Source organism: Lycorma delicatula, chromosome 7, assembly GCF_047948215.1.
Source record: "Lycorma delicatula isolate Av1 chromosome 7, ASM4794821v1, whole genome shotgun sequence".
Classification (NCBI taxonomy): Eukaryota; Metazoa; Arthropoda; class Insecta; order Hemiptera; family Fulgoridae; genus Lycorma; species Lycorma delicatula.
Genome location: NC_134461.1, coordinates 77,203,850 through 77,221,136, shown reverse-complemented (window position 1 = coordinate 77,221,136; position 17,287 = coordinate 77,203,850). Strand labels below are relative to the sequence as shown.

The 17,287-nt window shown below is 30.4% G+C and overlaps 2 protein-coding genes across 4 annotated transcripts in view; one reads left to right on the top strand and one right to left on the bottom strand.

Moving 5' to 3' along the window:
* The window catches only part of LOC142328076 (torsin-like protein), a 37,952-nt gene extending 31,725 nt beyond the window's left edge, over positions 1–6,227 (bottom strand). The window contains exon 1 of the mRNA XM_075371558.1: positions 6,075–6,227. Within this exon, the coding sequence (XP_075227673.1) occupies positions 6,075–6,096 (22 nt within the window). The 5' untranslated portion in view covers positions 6,097–6,227. The remainder of the gene's footprint in view (positions 1–6,074) is intronic.
* The window catches only part of LOC142328075 (facilitated trehalose transporter Tret1-like), a 28,188-nt gene continuing 16,566 nt past the window's right edge, over positions 5,666–17,287 (top strand). Inside the window, exon 1 of one of the 3 annotated variants that reach the window (XM_075371555.1) lies at positions 5,666–5,892. The gene's annotated coding sequence lies outside the window, so the exon portion shown is untranslated. Of the gene's footprint in view, positions 5,893–7,716; positions 7,923–14,984; positions 15,475–17,287 lie in introns of those variants that run through there. The other 2 variants (XM_075371553.1, XM_075371556.1) reach the window with 2 other exon arrangements.

The following is a 17,287-nucleotide window of genomic DNA, read 5'->3' as shown; positions in this document are numbered from 1 at the left end:
GCTGGGCTTGCAATAAATGTTCCTATAACATTGGAATTGTAAGCGATGAGCCCAGACAGGCTCACCGTGCAACATTATGGTCTCGCAGATATCTTTATAAAGAATATGAATGGTACGATAATTCAACCCCCAATCAGGATGGATGACTCTACGAACACTAAAGAAGGCATCAATAGCCTTCCTTGCGACAAACTGAAGGTGCTTCCTGAATTGAAGCCTCTCATCAAGGATGACATCCAGATATTTGTGAACGGTAACATACCTAATCGGAACCGTTCATCACAACCCGCAAGTGACGGGTCGCGGCTAGACGACCTTTAAGAAACATCATAGTGGTTTTCTCCGCACTGAAGACCATCTATGCTGAAGACTCCACAACCTTAGTACCTTGCATGCCTGTGTCGCTCTCAGCTCTACCTCAGCACGCGAGTTACCCTCGATCAGCAGCAACCTTTTGACGGCATAAGTCACGATACGGCAGCCATTGAGCATCCGCTACCGCATTAGAGAGTCGAACTCAACGACCCAGACGAGTGGACCTAAAACACTGCCTTGTGGACAACCTGACAACATTGACAGGATCTTTCCTACATCGAGCCGCCGTGACGAAGGACGACGGTTCTGTCACTGAAATTGCTCGAAAGAGTCTCAATCTCATTTTGCGTACAGCCACGTTGATGCAACTGAAACGAGGCAGAGGGCTACCACAAGTTATTGAAGGCCCTGGATATGTCCAAAAAGACGCCTAGTACATACCTGCACACAGTAGTCGAAGCCAAATACATTACTCTAAGAATAGCGTCCGCTGTTCCCTTGCCGGGCCCTCGCACATAGACATCCTGACCCCGTAGGGACCCGTAGACACCCTCAACCACTCGCTTTGTTCCGAGCCCTTATGGGTTTTACTGGAGTTCATCTTCAAAACCTCGGCTTTTGAAATATTCCAGTCTGCCTCGGCTAGAATGCCACCGATGCGAATGCCACACGAGTGATATTCCCATCGGTGTACTACTATTTAATGAACTCAAAACAAAACACATCTCACCAAGTCTTAAGCAAGACTGAAAATACCTAACTAAACAAAGGAATTGAACTACCTACCCGTAGACGGTAAAAGTGAGTTCAATACGCAACAAGAAACATAAAAATATTACGCGGAACAATAACGAAACAGTAACATTGAAACAAAACAAAGAACAAAAACATAATTTATAAAACAAAACATCAGCAAAAATAGAATAAAAGAGAAATCCAAGCAGAGCCTTAGATCCCCTCAGCAATCCTTTCCTTTGCTAAGTACACTATAAAACTCTCCACTATTGCCCATTCGGCCCGGCTCCTCCAGTTTACACGGAGATCCAACGCCGACCCGATAAGATTAAGCTGACCGCTGGTCTCTGTACGCATTAACTTGTACTTGAAGCATTCATAAAGGACATGGTAGATGTCCAATTGTCCACACTGAAGACACATCCCACAATCTACCAGGCCGAATTTCTGCAGTCTGTCCCTAAAAGCACCATGAACCGGAAAGAAATTGCATCACATATTTATTAGGGTGCACCCAAGAGGCGTCCCACAAACCAACAACATTTGCAGAGAGATCATGCGTATAACGGCCCACCTGTCTCATCCCATCTAGCCTGCCATAAGACATTGCCATGTTGTTCAATTTCTCGAACTTTATCCGACGTCAATTCACCGGACTTCTTAGCAACATACTGTTGCTACTTCTCAGACGCAATCAAGTCTACCGGTTTCACGCCTGCAATCAACAAGACTGTCTCCCGTTAAATACTGCAGTAACCACCCATTACCGTTAACAATATTAGGCGTTGAGCCGTTAATAATATGACCAGTTAACTTTTATATTTTAGCCTATCCACCCAAAGAGGCGCCGCTTATAGCATAATTGCCTCGCAGACGCCCTTATACAAGATACTCATAGTCATAAAATGAAGACCCCCAATGAGGATTGGGGTTGAATTCCGAAGAAGGCATTACAGGCCTTCCCCGCCTTGTATAGAAGGTGCTTCTTAAACTGCAATTTCTCATCAAGAACCCCGAGGTACTTTTGAACCTGATATATCTAATACGTTGGCCTGACATCGATACGTGGACTCGCCGCCTCACTTCCAAACGGCCTTTGAGGATGCTTTCAGGAGCATCATCGTGGTCTTCTCCGGGCTAAACGTCATATTATGTTGACGACCCTATAGCTCGAGTATTCTGTATTCTTAAGTGGCTCGGAATTGAACCTCCCTCTCTTAAGAGAGATCTTGCTGATTGAAACAATAATTTTAAAATAAAAGACGTTAAAGTGTTGCTAAATGATGCCATTGAACGTGTAACCACTGACGACTGGGTTATGTGCGTTAGTCATGCTGAAAAACTTCAGGAAGACGATTTCGTCAAAGAAGGGCTGCGAGAAGAAATAATGAATCATTTTATTATAAATCTCCGTGACGATGAAGACAGTGAACCCAACAAGTTTCAGAGTAACTTACTTTTTTTATTTTTAGGTCGTAAAATAAATTAAATTTGTATATTTTACGAAATTTTGTGGTCAAGTTAGAAGTATGTTTACTTTTTTAATATACAGTGCCATTTGTACATCAGTAGAATTCATAGCTTGCTTTGCTTTGGTAAGGTCAGTAATTTACCAATTTATAAGTTATTTATACTTCTTATTTTATTCGAATTACTTTTAGAATAGACTTATAAGAAATAAAGATTGATTAATGTTCTCTTATCGTAACTGCTTTCCAGGACGTTGATTTGTTATTCACGACATGAAAAAAATGATTGTGTATATTTTTTGTAATCCTACAGTGGTATTATAATTATTAAAGTATAACCAAAACTATACAAAAATATTTAATTCTACAATTATTTTAGGTCAGTACAAAAATAAATCTTGAAAATTATTATTACAAAGATGATAATTATGTTATTTAGATTAGATTATTTTATTCTAAGATATGCGTCAATTATTACGCTATGAACTATACAAAAATTACACAGTGAGTTTATTGTTTTAAACAGCTTGTGTGTAAGAGAGCATATGTGTATATCAACTGAGATCCTACGGCGAGGATGCAGACGAATTTCTGCTAATAGATGACATGTATTGTTCCCAGAATGGTTTTTTTTAATCTATCATAAGTCTTTTTCATACACCCTGTGTTTTTTTACAGGCAATTAAATTTTCCGATGTTGGATGTTTCTTGAAAGCATTAAACGTTTTTTCTTCCTTTTATCGCTTCACTAATTTCATCATTCCACCACGGAAGGGATGACTTCTTGAGTTTCCCGGATATTGTGGAGTATACCTTGATGCCGAGTCAAATATAACATTAGTTATATCGTCAACACCATTTTCGATAATTCCAGTTATTTCAAGGAGTTTTGTATCAGCAGTGAAACTCGTCCAATCTGCCTTATCAAACAAACCTTCTTTTGGGGATGAGATATATTTTCGTTGAGACATCAGTGAATGCACCGGAAAGTGGCCACTTCCATAGAGATCTAAAGCTTCTAAAGCGTACTTCAGTGTTATCAATGCACTTATAAATTATAAATCTATACAGGCCGTCGATCAATCTCTGTCATTAAAATAAGTTCCTGAGCCGTTGTTTAATATAAGAAAATTATAATTCATAAGGAACTTTTCCAACTCTCTTCGCGGGGGATCAATTTGATCCGACTCTCCAAATAGGATTGTGTGCAATAAAGTCACCCATTAATAGTATGGATGGGGGAATCTGAGTAATTAGTCATGTTATGTAATCTTCCTTCCAATCAAAATTAGGCAAGTATATGCTGCAGATAGTGATCTGCAGCGAACGCTTTATTCTGATTGCTACCACTTACACATTTGTTTTTGTTTAAACCGCTTTGGTGATAGCTCTATGCTAATATGGCTACTCCATCCCTAACTCCTATATTTTGCAGTTGATCTCGTGGATAAATATTATATCTTCTTATGCTGAAATTTACATCTCGATGCATATGTTTCTTCCACACATATACAAATTGGGTCCACAATATGTATGTAATAAGCGTTGGAGCACAAGGATGTTTGACAAACATCCACTGATGTTCCGTTGAAGAATCGACTCGTTTATATTCGACAGTTAATTTCGGGGTTTGGCCAACCCTTTTTCCTCTTCTTTTCCATCCACGGAACTGCTTCATACTCTAAAATTATGCCATCACCCGTGTATCTAGTTCAGGGCATAATTATTGTTATTATAACCACTTTCTATGTAGAGTGGTTGTGTCTCTTACATTCATCGGGCTCTGGTTTTTAATCCCAGTCAGGCTTGGCATTTTTTCAAGCAACAAAAATCAATTTCTCATCATTAAAAAAAAAAGGATAAATGTAATCAGACAAAAACCTTTAATTAAGGGAGAAAGTATAAATAAATAATTTATGGATAAGATTGTATTAAAATTACGCTTTATTAGATAAATTGTAATTTATTTATTTTTTAAATCTCATTTTTCCAATCACATTATCAAATAATCAGGTTACCGAAATTCAAAAAATATACAAAATAAAAGGTATAACCTAGCTGCAACTAATGCATGTCTTACAATAACATAAAATTATAACTACAGGCCTAATATTAACATTATGTTAACTTATCAGAAGAATTTGAAAGTATCTGCATCCAGATAGATGGTTTATGAACTTGTGGATGGGAACTCCTGTACGTTATAAAATTCAGTTCATGCACCATTCACAAGGAATAGCATGTACAATATGATATGTTGTGTATATGTTGTAATATGTATCTTTAATCCAAATGAACCCAATAAAAATTTTATATCAATTTTCATATTTAACACTACTTAATTGTGAAACATAAATAAAAAAAAAATTGTGGGTGGACAATAGATGAATTAACAAAATGTGATACTGTATATACTTTTACTTTTAAGTCAGCCGAAATAAATGTTTAAAATTTTCAAAATTTTTAAATGTATTTTTCTCTTATTCAAAAATACATGAATAATATATGAAATGAAAAAAGATTTCAATTATTTTAAAATTAAGTTACGTCACACTGGATTTTATTAAAATTTTGATAGCTAAGGTACTTTTCTTCTAGTATTTTAATAAAAAAAATATAAAAAACATTTCTAAGAATATAAAAGAGATGATTATAAAATATCATTACCACTGATTTTTATGATAAAAGTTTGTAATGTAATTAAAGCAGACACATTTTTTTAAAAATTATATGATAATCTAATATTTCATATTTAAATCAAACTAATTTTCAAGACATAATATTACGTTTAACATGATTGATATTTTTTTGTTTTAACCATGAAATAAACAATAAATTCCACCATTTTGTAGATAAATAATGTTTATAAAATACTCAATGATAATAACATTTGTTATTTACTTTTTTTTTTAAATAATTCATCATTTGTAATAATAACATTGTGAAAAATAGTTTATTATATTTAAAAATAATGCTATACTTAAATATAATAGCTCATAGAGATAGAATATACGTATAACAGCAAAAATTATAAAGTAAATGAAGGACAGATAAAAAAAAAGTTTGATTTAAATGTAACTTTAAAATAAATGAACAGTATGCATTAACCACTTTAAGAGGTTAAACGATTGTCTTTTATTAAACAGTTGTACATGTATTATTTCTTGTCATAAAATTTCTCGATACGAACTCATATCATATGGAACTTAAAGAACTGGTATATTAAAGTGAGTGAGTGATCAGTATTGATATATAGCATATGTACTTTTTTCTTTCTGTATTAACAACAAAATTAATTTAAAGAAGTAATGATTTTAGTATCAGTTATCTGTTTATATCAGAATCTATAATTTCTGTAAAAGAAAACTTGAAGGTAAATACAATCTACATTAATAATATGTCTATTTATAATCTATAAATTATTATTTTAAAGAAAACTTTTAATATATTACCAGTAAATTTAGTAAAACTAAGAATAATGATTATAAATTTAACTGTAAAGAAAAAAATATTATTATTATTATTATTATTATTATTAACATAAGCATTACCAACCTGTGTGGTGGAGTGGTATCATCTTGGCCTTTCATCCAGAAGGTCCTGAGTTTGAATTCCAATCACAAAATTTTCATTCTATATTTCCATCCACAAACTTCAAAACTTATGTGGTGAATTATTCATTTACAAAAAGATTAATATTATTAAAATACACTCACAATAATTGCTATCTTATATACAGAGGAGTAAAAATGTATAAATAATTAATTAATCCTTAAAAGAATAATAAAAAACAAAAAAAAACATCTATACCCGTTTTGAAGGTCAAAAAAATGATCTTTACTTAATAAATAACATCACCTACTGAATTTGAGAGCCGGTTACGTTTTTTGAAAAAGAATAGTTTTTTATTATAGAACTTTATTAAAAACAGGACTTCTATCAGATACGCGGAATATCAACTAAAAACAAGTATCATAAACACTCGATTGAATATTACATTCATATAAATAATACAAGTAATACTCTAAGTTTATATTTAGTGACTGTAATGTTCCGTTTTAAAAATATTTTGGGCATTATTATTGATATTATTATTAACATTTTGTAAGATCCAAATATTTAATTAATTAAAGTTTCATTTGACTATAACTCTGGAACCGATGAAAATAAGTACCACTTACAGTATATCGTTGAAAAGCTCTCAATGAGAGCTTATTACCGCAGTTAAGAAAAAGTCCAAAATCAAATTTGTTTGACTTCTGGGCTTTTTTGGACACTTTTAGTTCAGTCGATTGCAGCCAAAAGGGGAGGTGCATAACTAGATGTTACAACAGTCCTAAATCCAAAATTTCAACATTCTACGGCTAATCTTTTTTTGAGTTATGCGAGAAACGTACGTACGTACAGACGTCACGCCGAAACTAGTCAAAATGGATTTAGGGAAGGTAAAAATGGATATTTCCGTTGAAATCTAAAAACCGAATTTTTCGCGATCACAGTACTTCCTTTACTTCGTACAAGAAAGTAAAAAGGTAAACGTTAAAAAAAATATCTGAGTTTGAGATGCCTCGTTCTTAATCAAGCTAAAGCGGCATCTTAGCGCTCGGATAAAATTCTTTTTTTATAATTTTTACCTTAAAATAAAATTAATAGACTAAAAAATATTTAAATTTACAGCATATTAAAATTGTTAACTCAAGAAATATTTTTTTTTGTATACTGTTTTTCCTGTTACAATTTAATATTTCATTATCAAAAGCGTCATAATAAATTATCTTTCATTTGTTATTTACAAATAATAACAATAACGATCAGTCCTAAAACACGAATAAATTTTCATAATTTCGTGGAACACGTGCATTAGGTTTGGGACACTTATTAAGATCAACTGTTAAAACAGTAATATTATTTTGCAAAAAGAGAGTTATTAAATCACCTCATGTTCAACAAATGCTTTTTATATCATTTTAGTATCATCACACTCCAATTAATGACTACAGGTTTTACAAATATTATGGCCTATCAGTTTACTGATAATAGTAAAAGACTTAAAATTACATTTAACATTTTGTAATCTCTAACGTGATATAAATGTTTTAAGTAACTAAGAAAAAATTAATATATTACATAAGGTGCGTATGCTGGTTTTTTTTTATGTTTGTGTACTGTACGATATGAATGATAGTATAGGTGTAAAATATTTTATTCACACCAGTTGTCTGCAGCAATTGGTTTCTGTAGTTTCCTTAAGCACGAACTGTCGAATTAATCAGTGTACAGGAGCAGAATAAAATAGTTTTCGATTATTATTTATTAACTGTATTAAATTAACTGTAGTTCAAATTAAAATATACTTTGGACGTAGCTTTTAATATGTGACGTAATGCCTTCGGTTATTGCTTTGTAAGTGAACGTTTTTATTATGGTATTTTAATATAATTAGTACAGAAAAACTATATTATTTTTCATCAGTGATAGTGACATGCGTTAAATTTTTCTGCTGACATAGAACCACATATCTTTCAAAAGGGTCATTTTAATGGCTCTATTGTACGTATTAATGCCATCGTCTAGGATTTATAATTCTGTTTAATTTATTTTTATTTTTATTTAACATAATATTCTTTGATTATTCTGTTACACTTTTCTTTTTGTAAGATAATTCCCAGAGATTTTTCTTTAGTGAATAACTGGTTAGTGTATAACTATGAGGAATATTAGGAAAGATCAGTATGTCTGCAGGCTGTGCATCGTTAAATTATAGCAATTTAATCTCATCAAAATAAATAATAATTGATTATCAAGACAAATATATATATTAAACAGCATATACAACAAATAAGAGCAGAAACAATCTTTAAAGAAAACTTTTGTCAAATTTGAGTTCTTAAGCGTAAATTAAAAGTAACAGTTATTTAAAAAAAAAAGCTTTTATTCTATAATTACTTAATAAATAAAGAAATAGAAGAATAGTTTAAAGTCCGTTCATCCTTTTTTCTGAGTATGGATAAACGATTTTTCTAATCAATCATAGTATTCATCGTTACTCTCTTCGAAAGTAATATAGCTGGAGTTATATAAGAAGATAACTTCTTAAATAGAGTAGAAAATTCTCCGATAACTGTTCAAACAAATCTTTCATATAGTAGATTTTAGATATTAAAATTTAAATAAAGATAAAATAGTTATAATATGCTTCTAAGGTAGACGTACCATCGTTAATTTTATGGATAATAATCCGATAAATGATATTTCGTGAGATTAACGACAAATTTTCGATAAATGATTAATTTTCGTGAGATTAACAAATTAATCTTCGTTAGTAACGAGATTAAACCGTACCATTTCATTTTGAAACTACTTAGTCAATGTCTAAACTTGACACCATTATTAAATGTTTGGTTATACTTATGTGTATCACCATCTAAAATATAATACTACATATTAAAGCTAATTTAAAAAATTAGAATGAATTAGCAAGACACAAAAATGGGCAGTATGATCATATATAGGTTTGGTATCAATGCCACGGTTAATGAATATCCGTATATTCATTTGTATCAAACCAGACATTATTTTGCGTTATGCAATGTAGTAGTAATAGTAAGCCTACGGCTTACCAACGAAGAACCGTATTATATTCTTATCCGTATTATATACTTAATAGTATTATATACTATTTTTAATAAATTAACTAACGATCTAAAAGATATTCTGACCAATTTATTAAAAATTTAATTAAAAAAGTTACCTTGTTATTGAGTTTTTAAATAGCAAATTATAAAAATCTGAATTTTCTAAATACTTGTTTTATGTGTTCTTAAACACGTACTGAAATATTCAACAATTAACGCTTTTAAACTCTTTATTTTAATGTTTACCAATATAATTTATTTTAATTTTTTTAATTATCTTATGTGATGTTGTAACTCTATTAATTTTTAAAATTATTATTTAAATATATCAGTATAGTTTATAATTATTTATCTCTTTAAATTATATTATTTGTATTTTATAACGCGCAATTTTTTTTTTGTGATCGATTTCTCTTGATTCTTCCAGACAAGTATTGGAGCAGTTCCTATACGTTTCTGTGGGACAACGAACATATCACTTATGTGATGATTATAATGTATTATGTTATAATCTGAGTAAAGGTTCATTTAATTTAAAACAAAAAAACAGGTTAATTTAGTTGTAAGGGAGAAGGGCGTACAACCTTTATTTTTAGCAGTCGGATTTCTGTGCGCCAAGAAAAATTTATTAATTCGTTAAAATCAATAAGAAATTTGGTGAGCTATAAAAAATTAACTTGAAGTATTTGGTACTATTACGAGCCACGAAAATAATACAAATAATTTCGACAAAAATTATTTTCTGTTCTTTTTCTCCTTCTTCATTATTTGAATACTACATAGTTGATTTAAACCTTAACATAATCAACATAATATGATTAAAAAAATATCGTAAATAAATTCCCGGTAACTCCAATTTGGAAAGTTTAAGAAATAAGTTATGCAGAGTCCCTTCAAGGGATAATTCCATTTTTTCGGTGCTCTGGACGTCTAAAAATGTTAAAATTTGTTTATTTTACTTTCCCGGCTGTAGCTATAACGGGAGTGTATAGATCAGTAAAAAAAAAAAGGTCTAAAAAAATTTCCCTCTTTTAAATTTTGTGCCTTATAAGAACTAAAAAAAATTTTACCAAAAAAAATAATAGAATTAAATTTATTGCAAATAATGTGCAAAAACTTTTTTTATAGCTATACTCCCAGCCAAAATAATGTATTCTTGTCAGACGGACGTTTGTACGTACGTACTCGCATATGTTGGCCTGTATGTGGTCATACTCATAACTCTGAATCCCGTCGATCGATTTTCATCAAATTTTTTAGACAGACTACTATTTTTTTAACTACATCTTGCTTCAAAAAAGGAAATAATGGGAGTTTTTTGCATCTATATTTTCTACATCGATAGACCTTCAAACCAATCCAAACGTCTGTGTTAACAAAAAATATTTTTTTTAATCTTTAAAAATATTGTTAAAATTTATTTTAAATTTAAATCCATCTCGCAAGTTACCTATTCAATTTAAAATGTAAAATTCTTAATTTTTTGATAGCCCTTAATTTTTAGTATTTCTTCAAAAAAATTAGCCATTTTTACTCCTTTTCAGAAAATTACTTCTTTGGTTATTTCGATTTATGACTGTATATTGAATTGTTTTTAAAAGTTCAACATTTCTAAAATTTACATTTGATTTCTTACAGTTGTTTTTCGCTATATTTGGGAAAATAAAAAAAATAAATTTTAACATTTCTAGATGTCCAGAGCATCGGTATCATGGAATTAACTAATCATCATCCTTTGAAGGGAGTTTGCATAACTTATTTCTTAAACTTTGCAGGTTGGAGTTACCGGGAATTTATTTACAGTATTTTTCATTACGTTAAGGTTTAAATCAACGATACAGTATTCAAATAATAAAGAAGAAAAAAATCAGATAATAATTTTTGTCAAAATTATTTGTATTATTTGTAATATTACCTAATTTATTTACTAAAAGTTAATTTTTTATTCTCACCTAGTTTCTTATTGCTTTTTTGTAAATTTTTCTTGGAGCACAGAAATACAACTGCTAAAAATAACTTCTCCCTTACAACTAATTAACTTTTTTTTAAAAATTAAATGTACTTTTATTCAGATTATAACATAATACATTATAATCATTACATATATGATAAGTTCTTTGTTCCAAGGATAGCATAAAGGAACTGATCCAGTACTTGCCTGAAAGAATCAAGGGAAATCGATCACAATAGTACATTGTAAAACACAAATAATATAATTTAAAAAGATAAATAATTATAAACTATACTGATATATTTAAAAATATAAGTTGCAATGCCACTTAAAATAATTAAAAAATTAAAATAAATAAAATTGGTAAATATTAAAATAAAGAGTTTAAAAGCGTTAATTGTTGAATATTTCAGTACATGTTTAAATACACAAGTATTTAGAGAATTCAGATTTTTATAATTTGTTATTTAAAAACTCAATAACAGAGTAATCTTTTTAAATTGAATTTTTAATAATTTGTTCAAAATATCTTTTAGATTATTAGATAATTTATTAAAAATAGAAACTTAAGTATAATACAATTCTTTGTTGGTAAGCCATAGGTTTACTATTACTGCTAGACTGCATAACCCAAAATAATGTCTAGTTTGATACAAATGAATAATATTGTTTTTCACTGATACCAAGCCGACATAATCAGACTGCCCATTTTTGTGTCTTGCTAATTCATTCTGACTTTTTAAGGTAAATTTACTGCTGATCTTCAAGGAAGGCAGAAAGCAATTCAAACACCTCAAGTAGAAGAAAATATCTTAGAATGTGTCAATCAAGATAATGTCTGGGTTTAAGATAATGTTAGAAGTTAGTTATCTGAAGAATTATATGACTATATGAAGAATATTCCATTAGCAATTATTCTAGCCTTAACTTTTACAATGTGTGGAACATCTTACATCTGCTGTCGTCACAGTTCAAGTTCAGTTTTACCTGTTCTACATCCTGCAAACTGCAAATCTGACTTTATAATAATATCATTTATTTTCACTGATGAAGCAGTTTTTAGCAAGAAGGCATATTATTTAATTCCCACAATTGACATCAATGGGCCAAATGGGAAAGCTACAAAATGGTCAACAGCATAAAATTGAAAGTTAATGTACAAATGGAATTATAAGTGACTGTCTCGTAGGTCCTCATGCTTCTATCTGATTGACTAATTGGTAATGAATATAAAGATTTCCTATCAAATTTTCTTCCATATCTCTTGGAAAATGTATCTCTGCACATTAGAAAATAGTTATGAGTTATACTTAATGGAGATTATTACAATTAATGTTGCATGTGATGGAGTTGCTGAACATTAAATACAGTGAAAGATGATTAGAGAGAAGGTCATATTACGGCCAGCTCGTTCTTTTGATCTTTATTTTTAGGAAGGGTTTAGAAGAAAGACTTAGTATATTTAAGATCTGTTGATAATAAAGAAAAGCGGTGTCAACCCTTGTTGCCACAATCAAGCTGGGATATTTGAAAGGGTACAACGTTCTATGAAAAGACCGTCATTAGAAGGTAAATTTACCTTCAAAATCAATTTTCAAAGCAAGCTGCTCTCCTTGGGATCTAAAAATACCATTTTCATAATTATTTTACATTACACATATAATACATGTTCATTAACCTAATGTAAAATATATGGTGAAGGTAATTAGATTTTTCATATGTGTATTTTTGCTCAACCATCATTAGACAGTGTAGTGTACTTCTGAAGTACACCCAAATAAAAGTAAAGCAATACACCGATAAAGTAAGCAGTGAAGGGTGTTGGCTGTCTACTCAATAACTAATTATAGCTTGTCTAAGCCGAATTGGCACATATCTGATGAACAGCATAGCTGTATATCTTGCTGTCTAACGAGCACGGGTTTATAGTACTATTCGATTAAAAACAGTATACATATGGTACGACTATTGGTTATTTCAATCAATAAAAAATTCACGTCTTATATTTATTAGTTACTTGCTTAATCCTGAGTTTATATATTATTAAATTAATACTTTATTTCTTTATTAGATACTGAAATAGATATGTTATGAAATATTATGCAGACTGATCGGCTGTTACTGATTAGTGTTTAAACCAAAGTATAATTATTTATAATTTTATAACTGTATATAATATCCAACCCGAACAAGAACAAGATTAATGTCTACCGTTTATGCTGCGCTCTCGTCTTTTGTTCTGGGAGTGGCGAACAACCGTACGCTAGCCTAGGCAATGAGTCATACATAAGAAAAATTTCTTTATTCAAGTTTGTGCAAGTAATAACCGAACAATGTGTCATTCTAAACATTCAAATGCAACACTCAATCTCTATTTATACAAACCATTTCTGATTCATTCAGAGACTAACTTGGTTTTGTAAATGATTCCGTTCTAATTTATACTGTATTTCCAGTTGCATATTATATATATATTATTTTTTATTATAAATTAAATTATTACAACAAATAACATGAATCATATGATTTTTGGCGGGCAGTTATGTTAAGACTCAGGTTTCTCTTTAAAATCTAAATCTCTTTAAATAAATTCTAACTTTTTTTTGTTACTCTTATTTAATGAATTTTTCTAATGTGGTTGGTCAGTCTAGTACCAACCATCAGAGACTTGATATGTATTAAAACTTGTCCAGTTAATTGTGTGTATCCGAAGAGTTAGGTTACTGTCTGATTATAGCGTTCTTTGAGTTTCAATTCCTGAAAGTAATCTTTAAGTGAAATTTTTAAAGTAATTTATTCGCGTTAAATTAAGTAAATTCTTGTCGGCTCTTTTCTTATGGTAGTGGATTGATTTTATTACTTTGCATATTATGTATAACTTGCGTGGAAAAGACATTCACCGCCAAGGGAAAGAAATTATACACAACGTTTTTAATTACATGACAGAAAAAGCTGCAGCTGGAATGTTTGTTAGTGACCCCGAAAAAGTTGTATAATATATTGTGTGCCACAGAAGTCTCAAAAAGAACAGTTTATCGAATTACTAGTGAAATATCTTCGGAAAAAATCCAGTTCTCCTCGAAAAGAAATAAAACCCAAAAAGGAAGTGACAAACCCGGACAGTTTTGAACGAAATGTTATACGACGTAAATTGTTAAAATTTTACTTCACCGAGGGCTGCCTGCCTTTTATAAGGAAACTTACTGCAAAACTAAAAACTGATATTTAATGGGCAAAAGAGTAGCTTACGGACACTTTTGTTAATCATGGACTTCAAACGGAAGAGAATCAGAAATAACAGACCAATTTTTATTGAAAAAACATTATATTCGGTACAAACGGTTTGTGTATTTGAATAAAGTTGAAGAATATCGAGTTGAAAGAAGACCAATCGTCTACGTCGATGAGACCTATATATTAAGTTTTCATTGTCAACAGAAATGTTGGCAACATTCAAATGCGCCTGAGTATTTTGCTGTGCCAATTTCAAAAGGAGAAAGAATAATAATTATCCACGCCGGTGGTGAAATGGGATTCATTCCCAACTGCTTGATAGTATTGAAAGCCAAATCTTCCTCAGGTGATTATCATTCTCAGATGAACTGCAACATGTTTTTATAGTGGATAAGAGAAAAATTAATGCCTAATTTGCCCGTAAATAGTGTCGTTATTTTAGATAATGCTTCTTATCACAATGCTGAAGAAAGCCGAGCACCGAATTCAGCATCAAAAAAAAAAATCAATCATTGACTGGCTGGAATAACAGCTTACCAGTCCATGAAAATTTGACAAAAGTTCAGTTTTATGAGACAATTAAAAAAAATAAAGATCATCTGAAAACATATAAGGTAGATAAGATATTGAAAGAAGGCGGGTTCCCTGATATACGCCTACTCCCATGTCATCCCGATTTGAATCCCATCAGGTTGACATGGGCACGAGTGAAGACCGGGTTCGTAGCCGAAAATGTACAATTTACGACAGCTGCAACAACGGAAATTTGTCATAAAAAGTTCGCAGAATTCTCAGTCGAGGACTGGATAAAATGTTGCGAACAAGTTAAAAAAACGAAGATGAGCATCGCAAGCTGCAAGAACCTCTAGAACAACGAATTGAACGTGTCATCATCAATTTGGGAAGCGAGAGTTCATCAGAATCGTCAGAAAAAGACGAAAACATGCAGTGACGAGTGAAGTGCTATATATTCGGTAACTTTGTAATTTTTTACTTTTGTTACTTGTATTATGCTAGTGCTAGTTACAAAATTCATAATGAAATACATTATACCGTTAAGTGTAAAAGTTCTACTGAAAAACGGATTGTCGAGCTATTAGAAACACAGAAAAATAAGAAATACCTACATTTCAAGGTAATAATTATATATTTTTTTTGTTTTAAGTATTTAAAAATAAGTTAGCTAAATATTTGTCTATTGTTTTATTCGGTTATGAATTTATTTATTTTTTTATACAAGACTAAAAATAATTTAAAAATGTATGATGTGAATTTTTTTATTGATTGGAATAAACATTAGTATAAAAAATCTGATGGGGACAGCACATGACTTCCTTGTACGCTATTAAATTACATGTACACATTTTTAAAAATACATAAAATGTTATTTCACTAATAACTTTTGATTTTTTCATTTTTTTATTGTTATTATTGAATTATTATTTATTGTAATTTTTTTTTTACAATCATAGGTATTTATACCTCAATATATTAATAAATCAATACTTTTAAATTAAAAAAAAAAAAATTATAAAAAGGAAGAAAATGTTGCAAACAAAGGAAGAATAAAAAGATTAAGAAAAGATAATAAATATAAAGAGGAAGAAAACGTTAAAACCAAGGAAAAAATAAAAAGATTAAGAGAGGATGATGAATATAAAGAGAGAGAAAATTTGAAAACTGGAGAACGTGTACACAAATTAAGATCAGATGAATTATACCAAACCAAAGAACGATTAAATGATTGGAAACAAATAAACGAAATAATTATCAACTCATTATTCCGACTTAGGGAGAACATTGTCCGACAATATCAGAGGAGTAATGAACTAAAAGACAAGAATTTTTGGCAATTTATTAAAGATCGGTCATGTATGACTCGGTGTATATGTTGGTTTTGTAAGGGTATATTTTTAAGTCATTCTGTAGTTAATTTTAATGTGGATGAAATTAAGCAGAAATTCCAGAATAATTAAATAAAATTAAACAGAGATTAAACTAGAAAACCAAAAATAGTACGATTCTAAATTATAATTTTCAATTAATATTAAATAATCAGATGTTTCACCAAATATATACATATGCAATAATGTCTATTAAATTGCGTATACATATTTTTAAAAGTACTACTGATTTTTTCGCATTTTTTTTATTGTTATTATTATTATTGATTGAATAATTATTTATTGTAAATTGTTTTTACAATCACGGGATAATAATTATTAATAAATCAATATATTTAAATTAAAAAAAAAAAGAAAGGAGATGAAGTCTGATTCGAACCGATGTGTCTTCCCTTGTAAGACCCAAATATTTCATTAATTAAACTTTTATTTGGGTATAACTCTAGAACCAATGAAGATAAATACCACTAGTGATATATCGTTGAAAAGCTAAAAGCAAAAATCCAGACATTTTTGAATTTTGTGGACACTTTTAGTTCAGTCGATTGCAATCAAAAGGGGAGGTGGACAACTAGATGAGACAACAATCCTAAATCCAAAATTTCAACATACTGCGGCTAATAGTTTTTGAGTTATGCGAGATCCATACGTACGCACAGACGTCACACCGAAATTAATCAAAATGGATTCAGGGATGGTGAAAATGAATATTTCCGTTGAAATCTGGAAACCGAAATTTTTCGTGATCACAATACTTTCTTTACTTTATGCAAAGAAGTAATACAGTGAAGCCCAAAACAGTACTGAGAATGGGCCTTTTGTGTGCCTAAGATCCTAGCTTTGATGATCTGTGATGGCTAATCCCGAAAGGAGACAATTTTTTTATTATCATTACTTTCTGGATAGACATCCTATATATTAATAATCCTCTCACTGTCACTTTATTTTGTTTTATATTTTGACTGTTTATACTCACATTATTATTATACCGACACGTACGTGTACATGTAAACACAAGCGCGCGCGTAGACATGAAACATCATT